A 26252-nucleotide genomic window follows, 5' to 3' on the forward strand; every position below is an offset into this window, starting at 1 on the left:
ACCCAGGAGTGACTGCGCGGTCTGAGGCAGGTCCCGGCTCATTTTCCTCTCGTCTCTCTAAAAAGCTCGATGTTAGTCAGCCTCGAGGTATTTACCATCCACCGTTTTCTTACGCCACTTGTTCTCAGTAGCGTAACTTTTTAAAATCACCCCAACAGAGCTCTAAAAACTGAACAGAGAGCCCAATGATAAAGGAGGGAGCGGTCAAAGGCGCGTTTGAGGGAGGGAGGGGGGAAAGGATGTGGAGAATGGGAGAGATAGGAGGACAAGCCGTATCTCTCACAATGAAATCTGTGTTCCTTATCAAAATGGGCCAGCGTCTGCTTTGGTCATGCTGAACAATATACATGATAAAACACACGGGCCAATCCCTTTAAAACAGTGTTTTTCAATCCGGTCCTGGGAGACCAACAACCGGTCCACATTGTTGCTCCCTCCCACAGTAAGGAGCTGGGAGGATGCAAAAAAAAGGGCTGGACTGGAAAACACTGCTATAAAGTATTTGCGGATACCCAGGATAACGTACGAGTTTCCTAATTTTAATCCGCAGCCATTTAATGAGAAGTTTCTATAAAGCAGCTTCATTTCCTATTTAAGCCTGGTGAGTCACACAGAAGATTAATTTATATCTTAACAGTATCACCTACCCTAATGATAAATGGCACTGACATAAGAACTGCAGGACTATTACCAGAGGGGGGGGGATGTCAGAAACACCACAGGTGCTTATTCAAAACGGAAAGCTACCGAGTGCAATAATGAACCCGAGGTCACACAGTATCCAGTGATATAACAGCAAGAAGCACATATCGCTTTGTAGCTATTGTCATTTTTACATCCGCCACATGGAAGAGCGTCTCTCGGAAAGCCGCGCCGTAGCAGTGGCGTGCCGAACGCGTCCATGGAGCAGCGACAAACAATCAGACAACAGAAAGCCAGCGGCGTGAGATGGCGGCCCGGGCTGCGCGGATGCTGCAGACATCAAGGCGTTCAGCTGCGCCGGAGCATTCCTGCGATTCCTGCTTTTTCAGGATTTTGCCTTATCTTAACTACAGCAAGCGCAGCATCCGTGATACTTCAAGGAAACGGGGGAAGAAACTTTCCGGAGCTCAGACGAGGAGACGGTCTCTTCCCTCCAATGATTCTTCTTTCTTCTTAAAATGTCAGAAAAATGGAAGGAAACGCACTAGATAAGTGTAACTGTGTGATATCGCCGCCTCTTTTTTTCCGTCCACAATACTTATGTTTGAAAGCACCGGAGAAGCGACTGCGAACATAAATGACCGCAGCCCACAGGGAGCGCGGTGACAAAACCAATCCAAAACCACTAGAACAGGGTCGAACGAAGTCTCGTTCACGGTGAGAGCCCGGCTCGGTTCTGACGGGCTTCTGCTTGCTTGATTGCCTGAAAGCAGCAGTCACTTCAGCCGAATCCTGCAAACATTCTGTTCAATTCCCAAACTAATAACAAAGTGATTAAAATTCAGGGCCATATACCCACATTTTAGCACAATTCCAGCAATCAGAACGATACTATTATCTCAGTAAAATTGTTTTTTTTCCCCCCAAACTTACAATGTGTTTTTTTTTATTGATTAATTTCAATGTAAAACACGACCTGTGCGTCCTGGAGAGGTCCCAGACAGGACAGGAAGAGACATCAGTAGACGGTGCCCCTCCAACAGACGAACGGATCGACCTCGTCCAGTGGCCTGTCAGGGCGATTAGAATGACTGCCACCTATGTTCTCCATGGGTGGAGGTTTTGGGAAACTGAGTTACGAGGTTGTAACGTGTCGTCAAGTGGGTAGTGATTGATCAGCAAACATCAGCAGGTGTTCAGATGCTGGGAGCTGATTTGCATTTACCGATGCCTCCCCAATACTGTCTGCTGTTATGGACACCGCGGTTAAGTATAATGGCCAGTTCCCAAGCTGTAAGCATGGAATTCATGACAAAGAACCCAATGAACCATGTCAACAAGAGCACAACTACCTCTGACAATGTGTCCACAAATGACTCTCGAGGGCAAACAATAGGCAGAACTTTTCACCGCTCCTGTCGGGAAGCACCCTTTATGTTCGGCACATTTCCTCAAATGTCACGCAGCATTAAACAGTGGACTCCAGATGAAAAGAAATAACAGCAAAGAATTCCGGAAAATTCCAAGAACATGATTTTCACCTTTCATTCCTTTATAAAAAAAAAAAGTTATGCAAGTGAACACCAACCTACGCACTACACATAAATACATCCGCTCTGTTGGTGGGGCACGCTGACTCCAGGAGACTCAAGGCAGGGTCACTGAGTCACCCTTCGATCTGGTACCGTCATAGTCTTCCTCCCTCTCAGTTTGGCCCGGTGATTCTGTTCGGTGGCGGCTGAGTACCGTCACCCCCAAAAAAATCCAACTGCCCGGAGTGAGCCTGAGGGGGAAATCATTCCGTCTGGAGTGAGGTCCCCGTGAGGTCATTATCTCGGAAAGTGCTGGTAATTTGGACACCTCGCAGTTGGACTTCCTGAAAGGTGAGCCAGGGGAGCAGCGTGGCCCGGCTACAACGCATTAGCTGCAAAAAATAGCACGGCTGGCCACTTGTCGACTCTGAATAACAGCCAATCAAAAATAATCAAGGGCCCTCACTTGCGCTAAATGATGAGCAATCTGATTATTAAAGCAATTGAAATTACAAAAGAGAGAAATGAAAACCATGATGGATGCCGGCCGAGCTGCCATACTGCCGCTCACGGTGCCCCCCGGTGTCAGAGGCACGCGTATCAGCGCCGGGCCCCCCAGCTCAGCCAGGCCCGTCTCTATGACGATGACTCTTAAATCCGCATTTCATCTCCCAGTGAAGGGCCACTCTCTCCGGTGTACCACCCGCGATAACACAACCCTCCTCATCACCACCACCTACCCTGAGCTATACGAGGCCCCCGCATGCACACCTATTCCCAGCCCACGCAACCAGAACCTTCTGGTAGGATGGGGAATAACAAGGGAGGAGAGATGGAGGAACAGAGGAAAACAAAAGCGGGAGAAAAAGAGGAGATGAATCAGCTAAGATCCCCCCCTTCGATGCCAGACTGAATGGTTCTCCGAAGTGCTAACTGAAGCTAACATCCTGACTATACCCACTGACCAAGTAATAGTTAGCATGATTGTGTGCTTACTAGTACCAGTATCGTGATCCCTTCTGCAGCGTGCTAACTGATTTTAGCATCCTGACTGCATTGCCAGTGTGCTAAAGGAGGTAGGACTCCAAACCCAATCTGCAGGTACTAACTGAGACTAGCACACTGACTCTATCTGCAGATGCTAACCAAAGCTAGCATCCCGACTCCATCTACTGACGCTAATCGAGGTTAGCATCCTAACACTGCCTGCAATGCTAATAGGGTTAAGGGTGTTTGAGAGAGCTAGTCTCTCCTTCCCCCCCCCCACCACCAGATGAACACAGCCCTCAAAACAGGAAGGGGTGAGGGCCTAGCTTCTGTCAACAACCCCCGAAAAACCCTATGGGCTTTGCACGAAGCTCAGTGAAGCTTAAAGAATACCACTTCTCGGTGGGCTGACATTGATGAAAATCTCTATTTTCCCCTATAAAAGCACCTGCTATTCATTAGTTCTGGATGTCGACATTTGTTTCTCATACAGGAATAGTAGTTCTGGAAAGCCATGTGTGACATCTCTCTGAGTGCACGCAAACTCCCAGCACAGCTGACTTCTACCTGACCTGGTTTCACAGCCACCCTGAATAAAGGCGATTTCTTGAAAAATCCCCATATTCTTCTCAGGCACCACGAGACACCTGATGCATTGATTCTAGCTTTCCTTTGTAGGGTAAACATTTCATTGGAACTTTATCAGAATCTCTCTCCCTGAAAACACCCCATGTTCCCGAATCCTTTACCCCTCAACCTCCTTCAGCTGGTCAGCCCAGGCCTCCGTTGCACCCAGACGGCAAGTTTTCGGTCTGTACTTCGTCTATTTAATTCCTGTCCTAAATTACTGGAAATCTCCCGATTTTTGAGATGCCTTGAGGATTCAACATGACGTCAAACCAGGTGAACCAGATTGCTTAGCAACCAGATGTCAGTCTTCAGCAGCAAACTCTGCTGCAGAAATCTCCGCACAGACAGGCCTTGACATAACAGACAGGAGGAAGGGGTTCATTAGTGATAAGAAGCAAAACTGATAAAAACCCCAACTCACCGCAAAAAACAAAAGTCCAAAAGAAATGCTGCATATCACTCCACCCAGATCGTGCTGAACTGTGGAACCAAACCTCCGTGATTTGCCTTTCCTCTGCCCTGACTCATTTTTCGAAGCATTTTTTCACACAAACACCCAGATTACAGATGGTTCCTTAGGAAATATCAAACCGGCTGAAATTATTACAAGTAGGGGCAGTTGGCTGGCTGGCTGGTAGTTAATCCATCCAGTGTAATTCACTTCTCCTCAGTTGTGTTACATATTGTGTGAAATGCTTGAGAAAGCTCTCTGCTCTGTTCAGGTGACGGGGCTGCAGGGGAGCCTCTGATTAGCTTTCCATCTCGGTGACAGGCACATGGGGGCTGCTGTGCCGACCAGCGAGCGGGCAGGCGGTGAATTAAGTGGTCGAGGCTTTAACCTCCTGGCCGCTTCCCTCGTTGTTGCCGCTCTCGGCAGATGTTCAACGTTACTTTCCACCGCGCTGGGCTATTCGCATGCGGGACCATTAGGAGATGCAAATCATGGACAAGCCGTGATTAGTCAGGGGAGGAAGAAAACGGACAGGAGACTTTCAGGAATTCCCAAGACTAGAAGCAGAAGTCAAACTGCACCCACCCATGCAAACTGGATGTTGATATAGTAACAGCACTAATGCATGTTTACAGGTGATGCCCAGTGGAAGGAAACCAGGCCAACAGGCTGTTCCGGAAGGTCCACTGTTAACAGCAAGGTCGCCAAACTTCAGGGCTCGTTCCCAGCCAGTCATGGCAACATGGATGTGCAGCTTAGCAAAATTTGCGGTGGCACATTTCAGGAGGCCGACTCTCAGCACGCACGGCATAACCCAGGCCCCGGACCTTCTCTCCAAGACTGCAGCATCCACGTCGCCCTGTTGCCTAGCAACCAGGCAGGACCCACTCACATTAAAGTCATTTGAAGAGGAAATGCAGCATAATTACTCCATCCTTCCTGGACCCCCCTACGCAAACAAATGAAACTCCGCGACGCCGGTCCTGATTAACACCTAGAACCGGAGCAGCGAGGATCCCGACATTATGCAAAAGCCAGTCTCTGCGGGGAACTTCTGAGAAAAATATCTAAAGCTTAACTATGTGAGTGCAGGCGTCGCATTTCAAAACAACCCGAAAATTCATACCTAAGAGTAAGTCAAAGAGCAAAACTACAGCATCTCACACCTCTTCCCTTCAGTGTTTTCAGCCTGTTATCATTTTCCCCACTTGTTCTGCTCAGTGTCTCTTCTTCCATCTCGACCTACCGATCAATACTTCATAGCACCAATTTTAAATTATACTGGGGTACCAGTACTCCCCAGCGTCTTCAGTTCTCCTGTCGAGTAATGAAATGCTTAGTGAATAATCACAAGGTAAATACTGGGGGCGTGGAAGCGCGCAGATATTACAGTTTAATAATTGATTTGGCGGCGAGATGGCCCAGAATTCCGGTCACTCGTGAAACGGGAACGCGATGACCTCTAATAAACATGGAGAAGCCGAAGGCAGGGGCCCGGGATAGGCAGACCGCAAAGCGGCGCTCCGGTTTCTCCGCCGGAGAAGTTGGTGTTCACTCCCTCATACTGCAGATGAATCACGGTTGCAAACTCATAAATTTGCAGAGGTGATCTCGGGGGCAACGTGCTCCAAGGTCATGTGTGACGCCCACAGAGCCACGCATGTGCTTCAGCCATGAACGCCTTCAAGGTAGCGCTTTAGATAACTCCATGGCCACATACACAAGTCAATTCAATTAGCAGGTCTGACAAAAAAAAAGCACACTGTAATTAATGGCTCAAACCAACAGTAATTAATTTGACCCCCCCCCCTCCACACCCATATGGCAAGAATCAATGTGATTGTGTCTATCTGCTTCTGCCAGGGCGGCTGGTCTCAAGACAGAACATCTGGAGAGGTTCGACCAGGTGGGGGCGCAGGAATGGGGAGTCAACACCCAAGCCAAGCTAATCTGTTCAGCATCCACCGTGTCACATGACCTTACAGAAGACCAAATGGAGTTAACGGGGGGGTACAATGGTGTCCAAGAAACTGCAATTCCTTTCAAATGCAAAATTAACAAATAAGTAGGTTCAGTGGAAGTGCCTAGAGGGAATTTCTGTGGCAATTCCAATGAAACGTCAATGAATGAGTGAAAGGCTCATGGTGGAGATCGGTGGATGTGTCTGCGGATTCCTCGCACGCGTCTTTTTATAGTTTGTCCAATAGAGCCCAGAAAACGGCGTCAGAGGCCAGAGAGCCCGGGGGGGGGCTCCAACACCTTGACAATGGACTGCGGGCACAAAGAGACAGGCATTTCACAGGGGACAGGAGAATCGGCGCGAGCAGGAGCTTCGAAACAGACTCAACCATTATTTATATGAACGGGTGGCGGGGGGGGGGGGGGTGGGGGGGGGGAGACTGGACCCTAACGTTTCCTGATGAGCGGCTGTCGTGCCACATTGGGGGGCATGAATATTAACGAACAAACGCTTTGCCACAGCGCGTCTTTCCGCTCAACAGCTGAATCGACGCCACTAGGTGTTTCGACAGCCGTACAATACCCCCCCTCCCCCCTCCCCCCACCCCCCGAAACCCAGATGACAACACAATATGCTGATGTAATATTAATCAGCGGCGGCGGCCGTCTAGTGATTCATTATTTATATTGTGCCTGCACATTGGTGCATGCTCGCCATTGGCTTCTCTGCTCCCCCCCCACAAAGGCAAACATGATCATCCCCTGGACCTGCAGTGACCAACCCCAGGAATACATGCCTGGGAGTGGCAGAGGAGTCATGGGGAATGCTGGAGGCTGCTGCTGGAGAGACAGGAGCCTCAGTGGGAAGTACGAACCACCAGAACCTGCCTGCCGATTGTTCGTCGCACAAGAGTCACACTAGCAGTGAACGTCATACACCCCCCAACCCCTCACACACTTCGGCATAATAAAATTTTAGAATGAATTATTCTCAGGAAAAAAAAAAACTATTTACTGAGTAGGAAGAACCCGAAAGGCTGTCATCACTCTTCTGTGGAAAATCAATCACCTGGTGACAGACAGCGCCAACTTCAAGGCAAAATGTCACATGGGCGGGGCCAACCACAAAATAGGGGTTACCCACAATTCCACATGTACCATACAGAAGATGATAATGTAGACAATGGACTGAGACCCATGGGGGGAGGGTGAAAAAAAAGAATGGAAACGCAAGGCAAAATATACAGAAATGTATTCATATTACACTACTAAACACTACTGTGGGAAAGAAAAGCCAAACATATGCCAGGTCACATGTCCACGGTGGGCGGGACTTCTGAAGCACGATCCCAACCCATTTTAACAAACTGCTCAAACTGACCTGCGTCAAAGTAACAAAGAACCAAGGGGTGACTCCGTTCCACCACTAGACGCCAACCAAAAATTACCGAGAGCAAATTGGTGCCACCGAGCGACAAATATCAAACCGCGAGTATCTCATCTGCCGAGATAAGTGAGCAAAAAGACTACATGAATATGCTAAACCTCAAAACGTGCGTCAGCATTACAGAGGAGCTTCCCGTAGACCACTAAGTGGTCCAAGACAGAACAGAAAGATTGCAGTAATGTTATTTAAAACAAAAGAGTGAATATATAAACTTCATTTAAGTAATACGGCGTTAAGCAGTTAATTACAGGGCATTATGACTCTCGCTAGTCTACAAAACACCCAGTTCAACAGAACACCCAGCCTGCCTGTTTACTGAGGCCCAAACAGACGCGAGCAGCTGTGTGGGCAGGTGAAGCCTGACAGGGTTTTGTTTTTTACGAAAACACGGCTCGTTGATGGGAAAACAGCTTTGTGACAGATGAGGAGAGCAGCACCGCAGTCCGGGACTCAACGATGTTAACGATTCTGTCGCCAACCCAAATCCGGCGCGACCTTTCCAGACGACAGCACGGTGACATGACCATTCAAAGAGGAGCGCGACAGGCCCCCCGACCGGGCGCCAGGCTGCCAAGACGAGGAAGACCCAGCAGTGAGAGGAGCTCAGCCCACAGATCTGGGGAGCAGGCTGGCATGAACCAAAGCGGAGAAGGCCGAACCACAGGAAAAACCGGCACCGGGTTTCCATCACAAAAACTCGCTTGTTCCCACAGAGCTGCAAGTGAGGAGTTATCGACCACCTTTTCAACACTTCCATTTCAGGCGAGTCCTGAACAAAAACGCTAGTTCTGCACCCACGGCATCTGCAAAAATTCCCAGCTGCTTCTGAGAACCACCAAGATGGGAAATAAGAGACAACAGGTAGGACTCAAGCCTCCCAGTGCAGCTACTATCACTAGTCGAGCTTACCCATAAGGTCCTGCAACCGGACAATGGCACCAGAACCTTGCTGCTTGCTTATGCAGTAAGTTGAACCAGATTCCTTTTTGATTCTGGGTCATCATGGCACAAGACTCACGACATGATTCAAGGAGTCTGATCTAACGACACTCGACATAAAATGAAGTAAGTTTTCCAAGAGCCACCCTTCCCAGTGAAGCACATTTACAATAAACCTGACAATTTCATTCACAATCTTACCGATCAGATTAGCACCCACGGCCTAAACAACAAACCAAGAGGTATCAATACGGTGCATCCTCTAATGTGATGGCAGATAGTAAGTGGAAAAAGCCAAGTAAGACAAGCCAATGTCAAGGGCTATATACCGCTGCATTCTCAATGACTTTGGGGATCTTGGTGTGAGAATTCGGCAAGAACTTTCATGAATGCCACCTGTCGGCATGGTCACAGGTGACCACCTAATCCGTAGTGTGTTCTTAAAGTTCCTAAGAGGACATCGCCACAGGGAACTTCACATGAGTCATTTGCTGATACAGTTGATGAAATGGTTTCTCCTGCACACCCCTCCCCCCAGCATACAGATGGTATCTCCCTGCTCTGGGCTGATGAATTAGAATCTCAACCTTCCTGATAATTTGTCACAGAACCACTGTAGTCTTCAAGATGAACGACCCTACAGTTGACCTACAATGATGAGCCTAAATTTAAAGCCACCACCGCATCAATAATGACATGCAGGGCAATTAGATCATACATTATATGGACGGATTCTTTAGTGAAGTCCTCTCTGGAAAATGCCGGAGCTCATTGTGAACCTTGTAAAGAACTGCTTCTGGCTCAGCCTCAGTACAGCTCTGCTTTCCAGCGTCGATATTTGGACACTGAGCTACCTCTCCGGATATTTAAGCTGTCAGTCAGGCGGCACTGAAAACACCTTTTCTAAAACCAGCAGAGTGGGGGACCTGGGGTAGTGGGGGGGGGGGGGGGTGGGGGGTCAGCTCCCCGACACACAGACAACACAAAATCCGTTAACGCTGTTCATCTGCACAACCCGTTTCTCGCAGCTGTCATTTTCTCCTCTCACATATCTAGTAGCACAAATCTCTTCACTCCACCACCCACGCAGATCCCCCCGCCCCCCCCCCCCCCATCCCTCCTCTATGGAACATGTCAGCTATTTATAGGGCCTTCAAAGAGCCCGCAGTTTTAGAAGCGAGGCTCGGAGATAGCAGTGGCACCTCGAGCGGAGAGAAGGATCAGAACGTCAATTTGGATTTCCTCGAGAATCTGGGGTGAAAAAGATAATGAGGTCAAACCCTTTGGGGATCCCTGCAGGCTGTGACCCCAGGGTTCATTTGGGCAATGATCTGTGGGTGGGGGGGGGGGGGGTGAATCTGGGGTATGAACCAGGATTAGACAGATAGATCATTCAGTGCCAGAACACTGTCATCACTGCCTGTCGCCACCATACCCTCCACCCACTTGACGCACAAGAGCGATGGGTAAAAATGACCATGCGGACACAGAGATTGTTAAGCCGTGACACGCTTAGGATACGCTCACGGGGGGGGGGCAGGGTGAGGCTTAGCAGGTTAGGATGCTGTGCCTGTCATCAGACAGAAGATCGGTGGTTCAAATCCCACGGTCAACAGATTAATTACCTGTGAAGCCACTGGGTAAGTCCTTAACCCTCTAGGGACTGTCTGACCCTGCATTCTCAACAATGCCTGATAAAAAAAAATTAAATGCAATACATGTGTAATGGCTTCAGTAACGATGTAGCGGACTGGTCCAGTACTAAGCGAGGTCAGATAACTGTTAACCTCGTTTGACTGGTTAGCAAAGTTGTCCCTCTAACACATTTTCGGTGTATTCTCAGCGACATGGCGTCCGGCATAAATAAAGATGCTGAGTAGCTAATTATAACGATACTCCAAAGCCGCCATGTGTTCCCTCGCAGTCGCTCTAATTCCCATGAGGCACTGGGACTGAAGGAAGTCCAGGCCGGACGCCATGTTTCCACACACAAGTTTCCTGGAGCGGCAGTGTAAACAGTGAGTGTGAAGTTTGCAGGATTTCCAGAGGCCGGCCACATTATCGGGGGCAGAGAGCGACTGGGGCGATGGGCGGCTTGGCAGGCCAGGAGCTGGGCTGGTGGCTAACACGGGTCATGGGAATTCCAGTTGTACCCTTGAGCGACGTACATCCATTAACACCCAGACGGCTACGAGGAAGCTGCCTTAAATCAAGAGGAGTGCCTGGCAGAGTGCATACTACACACAGCAGGAAGGGAAAACTTGCAGTTTGTAAATTGGAGTAATATTCAGAGGCTCTTGCCTGAATAGGGTGCCTCTGAGTGGGAGGAGGGGGTTGGACTGACAGCTGGACTGCTCAGCCCGTGGGCTGTCTGTCCATCTCTCCTGCCCCCACACCCCCTCGACCCTGCTGCCCTTTCCTCCTCTCATCCTGGCCCAGGGACCCTGTCACACCATCACCCACCATCCACCTGTGACTCGGGCTCTTTGCATCTTCCCAGCACTTGCCCTTTTCTTAGCCTCCATTACCTTCTCTCCCTCCCTCTCTCTCATTTAGAATCACATCATTTTGTATTGACAGAGCAGAAACAGCAAGGGGCGATTTGAGGCATAAGAGTGGCCATAATTCATACAAAGGGATCAACGTTATCATTAGCCAATGTTTTGTTTTGAATTGGTGAGTGATGGGAGCCTTCAGCTGGGGCCAGTGCCTCTAAGTCCGTGAGAAGCCATAATATACCATAATAATACATCATATCATATCATAAACCAGTAACAAAGAATACAGCCAAAAACACTAAACTTATTTTCTGCACCTTATTCCTGATTACATCTCTCTCTCTCTCTCTCTCTCTCTCTCTCATCACTACCTGCCTCTCTCCCCCCCATTCCCTCCCCCCCCCAACATCCAGGCGTCTCCGTGGTGACAGGGAGCAGATCACGGGCCTCGGCGTCCAGGTATCTCACTGGCGTCCGTTGGGGGGGGGACCACAGGGGCCAAGTTGGCCTGGAATTCAGGGTTCAGGGGAACTTGAGACTGAATTGCCATCTTCCTGCATCAGCCTTATGGGGGCGAGGGGGGGCGGGGGGGGGGATTTCCAACCAGCTTCTATGCCGAAAGACTCACAGGTGCTTGAGAGAACACAGCAAAACATGACATTGCTGAGCAGGTGGTCTATCTGCCGCAACCGAGGTTTCATTTTCAAACATGACGGTACAACGACAGTTAGAGCGTGGAGCTAAGGAGGTATTCTGATTCCTCCCGGGGACCTGGGTGACTGCTATCCGACAAGACAGCCCCCACGCTGAGACCACAGGGCGGGACTTAAATCTCTGCCATGTAAAAAGCGCGAGATGCGGCCATTCGCCATGTCTCTCTCACTCCATCAGCAGGAGTGTTTGGGAATCGCGTACAGTCAGCGCCGAGCCACCAGAGCTGCGATCATCAGATCCCGGATAACGCACTTGGGTAACGATAAACCATCTGTGCGCTGATGCTTATTCCTTACGACATTCTGGTGGCTGCCAGGCTCCTCAATACGAAGCTAAGGCACCAGTGGCAGGAAGAATCCGATTCTATCAGGGGTTTTTTTTTTTGTCCGGAAGCTTCCATGTAAATCGGAGGAAAATTTATCAATCAACTAATCACTTGTTAAGGCAGTTCGTTGGCAGGGTTACTTCGCAGCTGTAGTAAAAACAAATCCTGGGCTTTCAAAAAATGTGACAGTGTTGCCGAGGTTAAATACAACTGACAGTAACACTTGCACAAAAAACAATTTCTTGGTAGCTAATGAAATACTGTCTACAGGCTAGAGCAGTTTCACACAATTCGAGGTGCTTCTTCTAACGCAAAAATCTCACTATGGCGAACTCCCCGTAGCTCTGCCATCGTCTTTCCTTTCAGACCTAATCTGACCAGAAGGTGGCATAGTGGCTAAAAGACAAAAAAAAAAAAACCACAGGTTGGCAGCCCAATAGGAGCCTTGCCACAGTGTCACACGGCCAGGTACGCAACCTATACTCATCTCGAAATGCATGGAGCTGGACAGGAGGAATCGCTTTAATCGGATGCATCAGACGAGCTTCCACATTAAAAGCTGATAAAAGTCACAGGGAGCGACAAAGTCCACCCATGGAGATAGTGGGAAGGGCAGCGGGTCCAATCCCCTTGTGTGAAGTTAGTCACCCAGTCAATGTCCTAAGCTAGGGCTTTATTTTGAGAAGACAAATGTTTGCATGTAGATCGTCCTGAACTTCCTCATTCGCTGGGTCATGCTGTGTTTGTAGGCGATGCAAAGTGGCACCCAGAACTGCCAGCATTTCTGGAGAGAATAATTCAAAACCGTCCACACTGTTGTTAATTCAGCTGAAATAAAAAAAAAACAAACAATCAATTCTAACTAGAGCAGGTGGAAGAGTTTGATTGCCAATGGGGCTGGTATATGATAAATAATAGTGGAGTGTCTTTCTTTGAAAGGACACGCAAACGGATTAGGTCATGGTTGGGGGACCGTCAGTAATCACAGGAAAGGCGGGGCCTGCAGAAGTAACGGAAACTAGAACAAGGTGCAACGTTTGTTCGTTCCTGTTTACTTGTGGGAAGAACCTGTACGATGTACCGCCTCATCAGAGCATGCGAGGCACCGGCCACCACTGTATAAAAGCACCTCCGAAATGAGCGCAATCGTTACAGCCGTGCATCACAGTAAAATGGGATCAGGCCGCCATTATTATTTATTTTATTGGCACCGTTGCCCAGAGCTACATCACACTGACCCACTCACCATTTTGGGGGCGCAAAAAAAAATAAAATAGACCATTGAGAAGGAAAAAAAAAAACAGCCACACACACATGCAGACACACACCACCCCCTAAGCAGAGCCCCGGCATCCTGCTGGATGTGAGGTCTGGGAAGCCCAAGGGTTTCTGAGGTGAGATGGATCAAGGGGGTGGGGCTTAAAGAGATCCACCCCTCGGTAAGCAGGATAGGTGAAGACAACCAAACGAGCTCAGCTGACCCTGACCCTATGTGACATCACATGGGTTTGGGCCAGCCTGCTAAAAATCTCTACAGTAACCAGTCGCATCAAATATTACATTTTGTTTTAAAAAAAAAGTTACTAGTCTATTTTACATAACGCGATTTTCCACTAATCAGAAATTACTACTCTGAATTATAAAGCACAATTAGGTGCAAACCATCTGCCCATGCAGAATTTACATATCAGGCCTTTAAGTGGAATTAAAGACAATTATCCATCCCACCAGCAGATTAAGAGCTTATGATTTTAGGTTTGTGTTAAAAACAGCCATCGCTGAGCTTTGCCATTTTAAAGGATGTTTCTGCTCAGTACAACTCTGGAGATGAACAATCCGTGTGGTTTGTACGCCAAGAAAAGCAGAACCCACATCCAGTGGCGTAGTGACTCTGTGGGTAACCTTGCTGCCTGCTGCCGCCAGGATTGCAGTTCAAATCCCACTTCCTTTTCATATGTATAAAGATAGCATGTTGTGTGTGTTTCTATCCGCAATGCAATCAGGCTAGCGGGTGTTTATAAATTGCCCATAGTGTGTGTGAATATGGACTGACATGACAGTTTACCTCAGGCCCCACTGTAAGCTTTTCTATGACCCCATCCCTCATAAGCAGCCAAAAGATGGATTAAAAATTACTGACACTGTATTGACCCCCCCTGAGGAAATTCTCTTTGCGCCTCCCCTCAACTCGATCTCTGTAGGCGAGAGCAAACTGGTCACCTATAGCAATGTCTAGGGTGCTTGGGGGTTAGGGGCCTTGATCAAGGTCTCGCGGATGTGCCGGGCTCGAACCGACAACCTTCCGATCACAGGCACAGAGACCTAGGCCACCGAGTGGGATGTCGACTATCGGTTCTGCAAGTGGACTGGAGGTGCGGCAGCATGCTGCTCAAAGACAGCTACAACCTCCACTGCGGGACCCTGACCCTGTAAGACGCCTTGTGAGTCAGCAGAGAGATCATGTGGTTTGACGGCGCAAACAGTTCAACTAGCCCTGGCATCAATGTATACAAAGCCAATGTACATCCATACAAGGATGAGAGACCTACACATCCTCATGCCAACCAGTGACCCAGGTGATGCAAGATCTCAGTATATACATTTACATGTGTTTCACCTTCGTATCCAAAGCATTTGGCTCGTTTTAGAATACAGGATCTGAAAATTTATCTGGCATTTGTGATCAACGACGGCAACATGACGCATAGGGATTTAATGCATCTTCCCCTGGGGGGGAACGCATAATAGAGGAATTATCTATTTTAAAAAACCCCCTACTAGGTCTAGCTACATATGAAATATTTCACATTTGTCGCAGTGGAAAGCTGAGGTGACTATTCCCCTATCATAGTGGCCATAAATTCTGCAAGATTTTGTTTAGGGTCAAGAGAAAGCAATAGAACTGAAATATACAGTAGAGAATTCCTTTTCTTGTACAATGTCAAGAGTATCTTTTACCCTGGTCACCATTACATCAAGAAACCCTTCACCAGCAGGGATGGTTGCCGGGAATCTTAGTCCCCGATTGATTCAGATGCGCAGAAGACACGTTCGGGTTTTACGCGTATTGAGTGTGATTAGGAAGTCACAGCGTATCACTTTGTCACAGCTGGGGAGAGGCCGCGCCTCCCGCTAATTACATAATTAACCCTCACGCGCGATGATCAGTATACATGTAGGTTAATACCTTCCAGTGCGCATTCAATCATGGACGTCAAACGAGCAGGTGTACGCTAATGTAATTGCATTGTTAATGGCACTAGCTACATAGCTAGTCTCCAACATGTTAATTGTCTGTTAAAGAAAATAAGTAAGTTCATGCCGTATTTTTAAACGTTTTCCGTTTCAGAGTCGTATGATTAATATTAAAGAATAAAACTGCTTCACTACTGCCGGCAACAAACGGAGATGAGCGACAAATCGCCTCTTCATACAGGTGTCATTGACAAGGTCCCGAATCCATCTTAATGATTTAAGGCAGCCGTGGCACTTTAACACAATAATAACACATTTTTAAAATAAGATTTATCGCCCTATAGTCGTAATTAACGTACAGTGGAGACCCTGTAATTGACGTGTGCTGAAAGGCATCGCTCGGCTTAAGGGCTCCACAGTAAAATGCAGCCAAGGGATGCGAACATTTTGCCGCCTGTAGCTGGAGAAGAAATCTCTCCAATTGTCTTTCTAAAGCGGCCGATGCTCTCGGTTGCCTACCTTGACACTGAAATCCCTGTTTGCCGAACCCCCTGAAAGTCAAACAAATAAATAGGTATTGGTGAAAAATTTTAAAGTTAATACTTAAGCGTGATAAAACACTTGTTGTGTAAAATAGAAAATATATGCAGTTTTGATTATTTTTAACTTACATCGCTAGGATATGGGGGGGGGGACTCTGAACAAATATGTAATTAAAACATTTTCTATTTATATTATTAGCACTTCATATACACAACTTTTCTGGGTTATGTTCAAAGTGTCTTATTTGTAAACATCGTGTTACGTGTCCCATTTAATGCAATTTAAAAATTGATTGAAATTCTTAAAATCACCAAACTGGACTACATGATGAAATGTTTATGCTGGAAATGTTAATAATTCACCTTAATGCCAGTACACGAGTCTGTGCAGCTTTACAGGACTGCATTGAAAATGAATTACATGGCAGAGTAATTCAAACATCCTAGGCATCAAGTGTCACCCGTAGTGTACACCGCCTGACTAACGTTATCAGAATATCCATCGGGTTAAGTCTCCGGACTGCCTCACCAGATGAAGTCCGTGCAGTGGCTGCAAAACGTCGGCTGCTTGAAGAAGCGGGCGATGAACTTATGGTTCTTCACTTCATGCACGTTCTTCTGCCTCAGGGCGCCCTGCCTTGCGAAGCCCCTCATCCGCTCACCCCCTTCGCCGTCGCTGCCCTGTGCGTTGTCAGCCATCTTGTACGCGGAAATGGAGTAAAACTGCAAGTTTTGCAATGTGTGAGATGGTTTGCGGTCTCGAGTCTGTGCGACCGGGTGCTGAGCTTCGCTGTCGCCGTCTGAAGCCGCGGGTACAGCGCACTGAGGGGCAGGGAGCCTCGCTTCTCCCACTCACAGTAACATGTGATGCTGCGAAACCCCGCCTCTCCCGTTTTTATTTCAGCCCAGTTTAATGTGTGAGGCTGACAGCCTTCTCCAAGTAGGCTGCAATATGTAAATCAGCGGTGCGCTGGAGTTTTTTCTCGGCGTGAATCAGATGCAACTCCATTACCTTAAAATCAGTTGATTTCTGTGAGAAAAGTAACATATTGTCGTGCAAACACGCGCATAAATCGTTTGACGATCTTCAGTGCCAACATCCTTTTGGAAACGTGGTCTGGGAATGATGATCTGTTGATGCAAAATAAACCAAATATCCGTTATAACTGCTAGAATTCGAGGTCGTAACCCTAAGCTTTTGGGCATGTAGTACATTTTTTGCTTATACATCGCACAGCATCCGTCTATTCGTTTTTTGTAACCACTTATCCAATTAAGGTCGCAGCCATCAGAAGCCTGTCCCGGGAATAAGTCTATTTTATGTAATCATACTATTAATACCATGACTATTTTATGCTACTTTATCCTTCTGTCAGGCATAGTCAGTTCACTTAACATAGGAAGTGACGTAGCTTTTAAGGAAAAAATAGACTGAAACAAAGACCGCGGGTTCAAGTCCCAGAAAAGCTCAGGCGGCGTACCTGCTATCAAAGTGCCAAACTAACGGCATCACTGAGTTACCAAACTATATTTAGCTGGAAAACGCGCAAATTTGTAGACCTTCATGGCGACAACAGTCTGAGAAAAGAAGGATAAAGTTCTTTCTCTTTTGTTGTTCCCGCTTTTCATGGGTAGGCGGTGAGCTGCGTCTTTATCTTTTTTTTGCCACTGTTTTTCTGCTACAGGTTACTATCGCCCCGTGAGACCCGGGGCACCGGCTACGTAGGTCGGGAGCCCTCTGATAAATTGAATTTGTTGCAGCAGGTGGCAAAAGAGCTTGCTTTCGGCGCATCCAAGTGCCCTTTCCACCCGTTTTCTGAAAAACACCAAGTTATTGATTGAACTCGGCGGTGGCTCCACACTGACTTCCGTTCTCAGAATAGGGGATCTATGGCAGTAACAGCAACTGTTATTTGCTTCTGATGAAAACAAAGCATTTTTTTACTGTCCTACTTGAGTTTTACCAACGGGAAACTCATACAGGTTTCATTACGACACTGGCGCACAGTTTAATCCGAATGAGGTCAGCCTTCTTTCAAGACTCAGTTTTGGTTCTCCAGTTAGCTGGCAGCGAGAAGCGGAGTCTAAAATTGACGTGAGAGGCACCATGGTGGAGAACAGACTGGAAAGTGCGTTGCAATTGAGAAACTGCCGTTAAGGAGAGAGCCCATAACAGATTGCGTTCTTTAACGAGGCCGAGGCCACGTGTGTAAACTGAAAATTGTGCTCTACTGACCACACTGGAAAAGAAGGGCGGAAGAAATTTCACACTACAGCTATGGATGGCCGTGTGGCAGCATACTACGTATACCTAATTCTGAATTTCGTATCTCCTCCATAAAGGATATTTACAAAAAACATTGTCTTCAATAGAGAATATATCTGCAATTTAACACCGGCATGTAAGCCATTCGTCTTTCACTGGTGCATAAATACTGTGCGTCATGAAAGTGTTTCCATGCAATTGCTTTCCAATTTGCATGGGCTATATGCAGAGTCCATCCGCAAAACACACTGACTTTGCGTTACAGTGCTCACCTGTGCCTTCATGTGGACATGTGCATGCATGTATATTTGGCCGCCAGACAGGAGCCCCCTTACACAAGTACGCCTATCTCCCACATCGGTAAAATGTTGCTTCTCGTTGGTTTATATATTTCATCGACTTCTCATAATAAACATGCCTAAATACTTTTCTGTTTTGCGTTGCCCCTGGCTTTATTTAAAGACCACCAGTCTAATATCTATACAAGCAAGCTTTCGTTTGATTGTTCTACGTTTTAGTAAAACATACATTTAAACGACACCCGTTATGCGCTTTAGTTGATTTCGAATAGTTTGTTTGTTTATGGATATAAGCTTTGCATATGAAATAAATAAAATCAAGATAAGTCTGCCATGTACTATATGTACAGGTCATTAAAATGCATATTTACACGCAATGTTCCACAGCTATGCATATTAATTTTATAATTTTAACATTTAATTTTTAACATTCATCATTTACCTTGAAACTTTCTGTCAAACACTACAAAATAAAACAAGAATTTTATTAAATATGATATTGCCTGGATAATGTGCATAAAAATATCTATATTTAGAATAGTGAGTCAGCTTATTTATGTTATTATTCAAGTACATATTTAGACTTTCGACATCAGGTATAGTAACATACGGGTTCTAGTGTTTAACGATAAATTCGTAATTCCTTACAATCTTAATCGTAATACTCTGAGAATGAGACGCCCATTATTCTCAATATATCGTATGTAGGCCTATTTACGGTAATCTTTCGTCACTTGAAATGCTCATCGTTCGTATGCAAAAAGTAGGCCTATACACTGTGACTAATATAATATTTTGGGACACGTCTGGCATAAAATGATCAAAGTAATTAATACGCCACTAAAATAAATGGATAAAATCAATTTAAATACCACTATTTCCCTTCACCGTGAGATGGTCTATTATAGGAAAGACACCTTGACGTTATGCATCCGCTGGCAGAAGGCGGCAGCAGAGCAGGCGACCCTGGTTTTATGTAAACCGCGCTTCGCTGCCTCGAGATGATCCAGCGGTGAGGTGCAAGGTGGGGGGCAACCAAACAGCGGCCCAACATCCCGCCGGACTGTTTAATAATGCTATACGGCTCAGCACAGGCTTGAGTCCAAAATTTTCAACGTAATGAAATTAGCCTATAACTGTAAAACCATTCTAGGGACTGCGGTTGTATACTTAATCACGTCCTCGTTATACGGGAACTCACGATTTTTCAGTAGCCTAATTCTGGTTAAAAACTGACGCGAGGATGAGCTTTGATCGCAAATTATTAAGATCGCCAGATTGTATTTAGCAGATGCACACCTAACATGCAACTACATAGCGAGACTTCAACTAATGGTTATTTCAGATTGAATATCATATGGCTTTACGTTACAGTCTGTATATACAGGCCTACAAAAAATATATTTATATAACTTAAATGTTACTCTATATAAAATCACTGCGTTCAGATAATTCAATTAGGTGCAATGGAAGCGTCCAATAATTCGAGATGCTCCATTGTAATAAACATATTCTGTATAACACCAGAAAAAACTGTTATTGTGCACAAAAGAATACAAACCGTTTTTACAGTTTGTCTAATTTTGTGCTAATGAATTTGGTATTAGCATATAATTCGCAGTGAATCGTTTCATATAGGCCAAGTTATGAAAACCAAATTCTTACTGTGCCCACTTTCTGCTTAGTAAACACAGCTCCGCAGTATATTGAACTCAGTGGTCTCTTTATCCATATATTGTCTTTATTTCTCAGGGCTAAATTGCCGGGCTCTGCGGCAGCGGTGAGAACAGCTAGAAAAGAGTGAGAAGGAGAGCGAGCGGTGAGCGCACGCTGTGGGCCGCCTTGCCCACCTGCTCCCCGCTTCTCACTGCCGGCGCACCTGCGGAACGCCTACGGAGCCGCAGCGCTGCCTCGCGTCCGCCATCCTCTGCTGTTCCGACCCGCACGGCCATGAGGCTGAAGGGCGCCGCGCCGGTGCACCGGGTCCCCAATTAGTAGGTGTGTGTGCGTGTGTGTGTGTGTGTGTGTGTGTGTGTGTGTGTGTGGCAGAGCTCTCTGCGGAATGCAGGAAGGTGCTCCTCAATCTTAACTACTGCCTATGGGAATAAAGCGTCGGAATGACAATCTAGTGTTCCAGTGAGGTGGTGTGTGTGTGGGGAAAAAAACAACGGGCATCTCTGCCGGAGCTCCTTTAACAATAATCTGTTTTTGACGCATAAACAGTGGATGTTTATCCTACATACAAAATGCTCTCAGTGCTACACAAAACGCTAACCCCTGATGGGGAAACTGCAGTATTACATTTTAGATTATTGACGTTACTTGTGACCCGAAAGACTGCTTTCATTCTCCCTACCTGTGAAATATTCTTGACTCAGACCACTTATGAAGCTAATTGGTGATGCCGGAAGTGTGAAAGGCTTTTTTTATATAGTTGCCATGGAAATGCCCTTATGAAAAACAAAAAGGCGTCAATAATCTGGCCTAGCCCCAGTGTTATAAACAGTGCTCACTCTGGGATTCTGAGATAATGAACAAGTAGATGAATATTCATCCAGTCACACGTACAACTGTATCATTTATTTATTGTTGAATTATAAAGTAGAACTAAATAGATTTACTTCATCAGCGATAATGTCCCTGCGTATCGAGAAAAGGGGAGAAAGGGCATTACGTGCCCGACCTCATTGTGTGTGTAGCGGCCGGCAGTATCCCATGCTGTCGCTTTTGGATGTTCATCCATTAGTCGAGACTTACATTAATGCACCGGTGCTTCTTAGCATCTAAAGTAACAAAACAATGTTTACAGCAAAACCATCCTCGCCTTCTTGGGATCACTGCCATAAACGTGACCGACCTCACTGTTTCAAAAATAGCCTATACTCAAAAGACTTACTTACTTTACTTAATGTTTTATTATAAAAGTTGTCTGAGTTCTGCACTTAAACTAATAAAGCTGTTATGTAGGAAAGGTTATTCGATTTAATTTTGCATTATAATTTTACTTGGTAGTCCGGGTTATGTCTCCTGGTGTGATGTGTTATCGGTATCTTAAGTGAGTAGGTAGCGAACCGTTCTGATAACGGGATAAAGTACCATTATTAATCTTAAACGTAACATCAGCCATTAAATCCCCGGAAGCTCAGAGGAGCGCGACACGGACCCAAACGCCGTACAGACGACCCGGTTCCCTTAGCTGCCCCCGTGACTCTGTTGTTCAGTCTATGCAGCCGTTGCAGGCGTAGCGACCTGCATGCAGCGTAACAGCAGACCCATAATGATAGTGGTAACTATACTCTTGCATTTCATAACTGCCTTAGCAAGCCACCAAGGGAGTTTCTCGCTATTGAAAAGATCTGGGGATATGTCAACCTTTGACGATTTATAAGTTGTCCTAAGAAATGGTAGGCCTATGCTTATATTATATTAATATTGTTATTATTATGAGGCAAGTCGGTACGGAGAGTATTTCTGTTTATTGGCAATGTGTTGATCTTCGTGTCTAGCTTGATTAAAATGTTTATTTTTTCAGAAGTTAGAATAATAGAATAAAGAAGAAGAATAGTCTACATTTTCCTCCTCATCACAGCATGCGTCTTCATTTGCAGAACAACCTGGGAAAAACCAACCATGACTAATCTACAGGCGGGATCGCACTTATGTAACGTCACCGCATAGGAGGTGAATAGGCCGTTGACTGGCGGTTCGCTCACGAGTTTGGCTCTGATCTATAAGCTCTGCGGCGGAAAGTCGATTATGCCACAGAACGGAGCCGTGCGCACCTGTGAACACGGTAAACCATTAGCAAAAAAAAAAAACAATAATTCCCGCATCCTCTATAGGTATCGTGTTGTGGTGTCCATATAGTGGGCAGACTTTCTCTTTTAATCGTGATTCTGATGTTGATTCGAGAGTCCACAGTTCAACTCCATCGTTCTGATAATGGTAAGAGGATAAGGTAGTTACCTTGATAATATTTACTGGGAAACAGTACCACAACTAAACCGCTGAACGTTTTGAAAGCCCTCGGTAGTGATATAATTAAACGTCGGATGGGCAGGTAAGGTAAATAATTTACATTATTATAAAAGGAATGTCTGCACTTTATGATTCCTTAACTCATAAAGTCTCTGCTCCTTCACTTTACAGTTTGTTCACTGTGACAGCCATGCTCATTTAAATATGACTAGGACGGCTCTTGGGGAAATCAAATAAAAATAATCGGCGTCTCAGCCACTCTTTCCCTCCGGGCAGCGGTCTAAATTAGATCATAGCCCACGTACCCTGCTGGCTGGCTGCGAGCACTGAACTGTGCCATTGCTTCGGCTTCCACTAGAGGAGCACGCTGAGCATGAAGAGAGCGGCATTACTGCATCGCGGGGAAATCAAAGGCGAGTCAATGAGAACATCAAATCTCCCATTGTCTATTCCGGATCATACCGAACAGACAAGCGTAGAGGGACTGAGCTATACAGTAAATGGTTTCACGCTGTTTTCCTGTGATTTAGTCACTTGAAAGACGAGGCCACTGTCCTTGGGCAGTTACCATGACAACGAGGGCATTTTTCAACCTTCCCCCCGCCCCCCGCACCCCATTCACCGTCAAATCGCTAGTCTCGTTGCCAAAACCTCTAAGACTTGACTCCCTTATCACCTGAACTGACAGCGCTTTGCACAGACCGTTGAATTGTACTTAAGACATAGTAAGCATGCCTGTCATTCATGGAATTAAAGAAGCCCCGCCTTTTTGTTATGTTTTTGTGTTTATTTTTTGTTGCACCACCAGTCTACTACAAACCTTAACGGTAAAGAAATATGACGTATATCTTAAGTTTTAATGTGTTCTGGTCGAAAGATTAGATGCAGCAATTCAGCGGCTAACAATAATCACATCATAAGTAGGCCATGGCAAGATTAATCTGGCAACCGCCACGTGCTCCTTTTGATCAGCTGATTGGGGAACAGGACATCCCATTTTTCACGGGGACTTGCGTGGGCTTCGAAATGATCTTCTGTATTTCAGTCGGGAAACCGCAGCCTACGCCGTGTTAATTTTCATGCGCATGTTTCTACCGCAATCAAAATAAAATAACATAATTTAATTGTCATTTTGTTTAAACATTCATTCATATAGATAGGGCATTCATTGGAAGCTCAGCCTAGCCGCAATTACGCCTAGTCGACTCATTGACAGCATGAATGCTTGCAATATGCTACATGCCTCACCTGTACGTCGCTTTTGACAAAGGTGTCTGCTAAATATGTACACGGCATAAATTAAATTTTACACATAAGTTTTTTTCCAGCGCAAATGCATATTAGGCTAATGAACGTACAGAATACTGGAAATAATTTTAAAATTAACCTTACGCATCGGTATTCTATAATTGTAACCTATGGATGCGCCGTATTATTACAGGGAATGTGTTTATTCAGTAAGCCCAGATTTCATAAGGTTCAAATAATATTGAAAGCCGATCGTGAACGGATGGACTCTGACGGTACCTTAGGCGTGATATTTATAGTATCCACAAGGGGGAGCCAGCACTGCATGCATCTGAAGGAAAGCAACCTAACCTAGGATTGTACCAATGGTTTAGACACTAATGTATTTTGATGAACTACCTCAGTGCACAAATAGGCATCAACTTTCATCTAATGCAAAAGTGGGCGCCTGAAGAAGCGGTGGAGGACATCATTTTATACTGCAAAGTGAGATTTGTTAAACTTCCGGTTTATTTAATCCCTGTAACCTTTAGCCGCTATTTGGCGTATCATTTAAGATTATTTAATTGAATGAGGCTTTCCTACGTGAGGGTTGTTGTGCCACCACCGTTTTAATCTCTCTTTATCCCCATGTTCCCTCTTAGGCACCGACTCATCTTCCGCAAGTTTACCCGTAATCTCAGTCTTTCGTAAGTGAACGCAACCATCTGGTACAAATTTGTTTTGTCACGTTCTTAATTCGTCTCGCTATGTATTCTAAGATGATATAGGGGCAGGGATATTTGTTTGCCTTTGAGTCTGTTTTCCCAGGAGTTTCAACAATGCACCCGTTGAACTGACGAACGAAAGTACGGACTCTCGCGATTGGCTCGTTTCTGCCCACGTGATTTCTGGGAATAGCACTTCATCAGTGAAATTACAAGCGTCCCAGCCAGCTGGCCCTGGGTCGGTCATGTTAGGTTTCCATAGTTTTTATTTAAAGTAAATAGCAAATTAATTTTGACATATAGTGCGTCCCTATTAAAAGGAGACGCTATTTACTTAAAATAGCCATGCTTCAATATAATATATGCATCTAAGCAATTTGCATCTTTGAACTTTTCTAAGAAGAATAAGATATGTATATTAGATAATAAGAATAAGATGTATATTAAATCCACAGTTTCTTCCTTCTGAGACAGGCGTGCTCCTGAAATTATTATGCATAAGGCTAAATAGTGTAAGGAAACTTTTCATTGAATTGATGAAACAGCGGGTGCAATGTATTTTATCTTATTTTATCTTTGCAAATACCAGAGATCAGGGATTGAAATCGAGTGAGCTGCACATGATTCCAAACGTGCCAAAAAATCTTGGCTCTTGTAAACATCTGCAAACCTCACAGTTTAATTCAACGGCAAACCTGACTGCATCAAATTGGAATTGCAGCAGTCGCGCACCCTTCTGTCAGACTAACACTGAAATTTATCATGATCATGTTAGGCTAGAGCAGCAATGGTAACTTTCAAAATATATCCGTAAACTGAGTTTCAGGTTTCAAGGGGTAGGGCCATCTGTGAGGGTAACAGGGGCCGGTCAGCTGGTTGGATTTAGCAACTTTCACTTTCGATTTCCCATAAACCCATATCTCTACCCGAAACGCATGTCGCAATGGATTCTGAAAAGGCCCAGTAGAGGGCCCCAATGAGCAGCTTCTGCAGATAACTTTACCTTGAATTTCCTGTAAACCTTGGCTTTATCCGAAGGGTCAGTTTCACGCTTTTGATTTTCAGGAAGGGTGACTGGGAAGAGACATTGTTTTAGATGCTGTACACATTTTTTGTACATCCATCCTCTAAATCACGTATCCCGTGAGGCACAGGGGCACAAACTCACACACTGTAAGCAATTTGGAGAAACTGGGAGAAACTTCAGCAAATCTTCAGAGAACATGCAAACACCACACAGTAAGAGCAGGAATCGGACCCTCAATCCTGGTGGGCTGAGGTCACAGTGAGGCCCACTAAGCCACTGAGAAACATGTAAAAAAATATGATACTGAGACAGCATAAGACGTCAAAAGAGGAAGAATGGCTATTGACAGGTATTAATATTTTGTATGAGTCTAAACTTTCTTTACAGGTAAACACAAGCTATCCATCCAATTTTCTATAGCCAGGAGGTACAAACACCCTGAAGTTCTAGCTGGAGCAAAACATAAAAAAAATGCAAATATAAACCGCATATACATCTTTTTAAATGCTAGTGAGAAGTGCTTTCCAGATGACCTCTTGTTTTTTCAATCTGCAACTTACGTTAACCCTTGTATCAGACGACATTTAGGTCCTATTAGGTGAATGGATTACAATCAGCAGGTTTATTTCCTAAACCAAAATCTCAACATTTTCCCCACCAGAACATAAAAAACAGCAAAACAATAAATCACAAAAAAATACCCTAGCTTGGTCACCAGGATACCGTTCGGGGTCCTTTTTCCTCACCTGAGGCCCAAAGTATATCTAGGTATAAATGCTTGGCTGTGATTAGGTACCAATATGGAGATACTGGGTTTTACATGTTCTGTCATGAAATGCAGAAAGTGATTATAGAGCAAACTAAAC

General features: G+C 45.7%; 1 protein-coding gene across 2 annotated transcripts in view; it reads right to left on the reverse strand.

The window, feature by feature from the left end:
• The window catches only part of LOC125717893 (protein kinase C beta type), a 50523-nt gene extending 33778 nt beyond the window's left edge, over positions 1 to 16745 (reverse strand). The window contains exons 1-2 of one of the 2 annotated variants that reach the window (XM_048991244.1): positions 16391 to 16745; positions 15839 to 15870 (exon numbers count right to left, since the gene is read on the reverse strand). In XM_048991244.1, coding sequence (XP_048847201.1) covers positions 15839 to 15870; positions 16391 to 16560 — 202 coding nt within the window. In that variant the 5' untranslated portion in view covers positions 16561 to 16745. The remainder of the gene's footprint in view (positions 1 to 15838; positions 15871 to 16390) is intronic. The other variant, XM_048991243.1, reaches the window with a different exon arrangement.
• Between the last annotated feature and the right edge of the window lie 9507 nt (positions 16746 to 26252).

The sequence above is a fragment of the Brienomyrus brachyistius genome, chromosome 22 (genome assembly GCF_023856365.1).
Source record: "Brienomyrus brachyistius isolate T26 chromosome 22, BBRACH_0.4, whole genome shotgun sequence".
In the NCBI taxonomy this organism is placed as follows: domain Eukaryota; kingdom Metazoa; phylum Chordata; class Actinopteri; order Osteoglossiformes; family Mormyridae; genus Brienomyrus; species Brienomyrus brachyistius.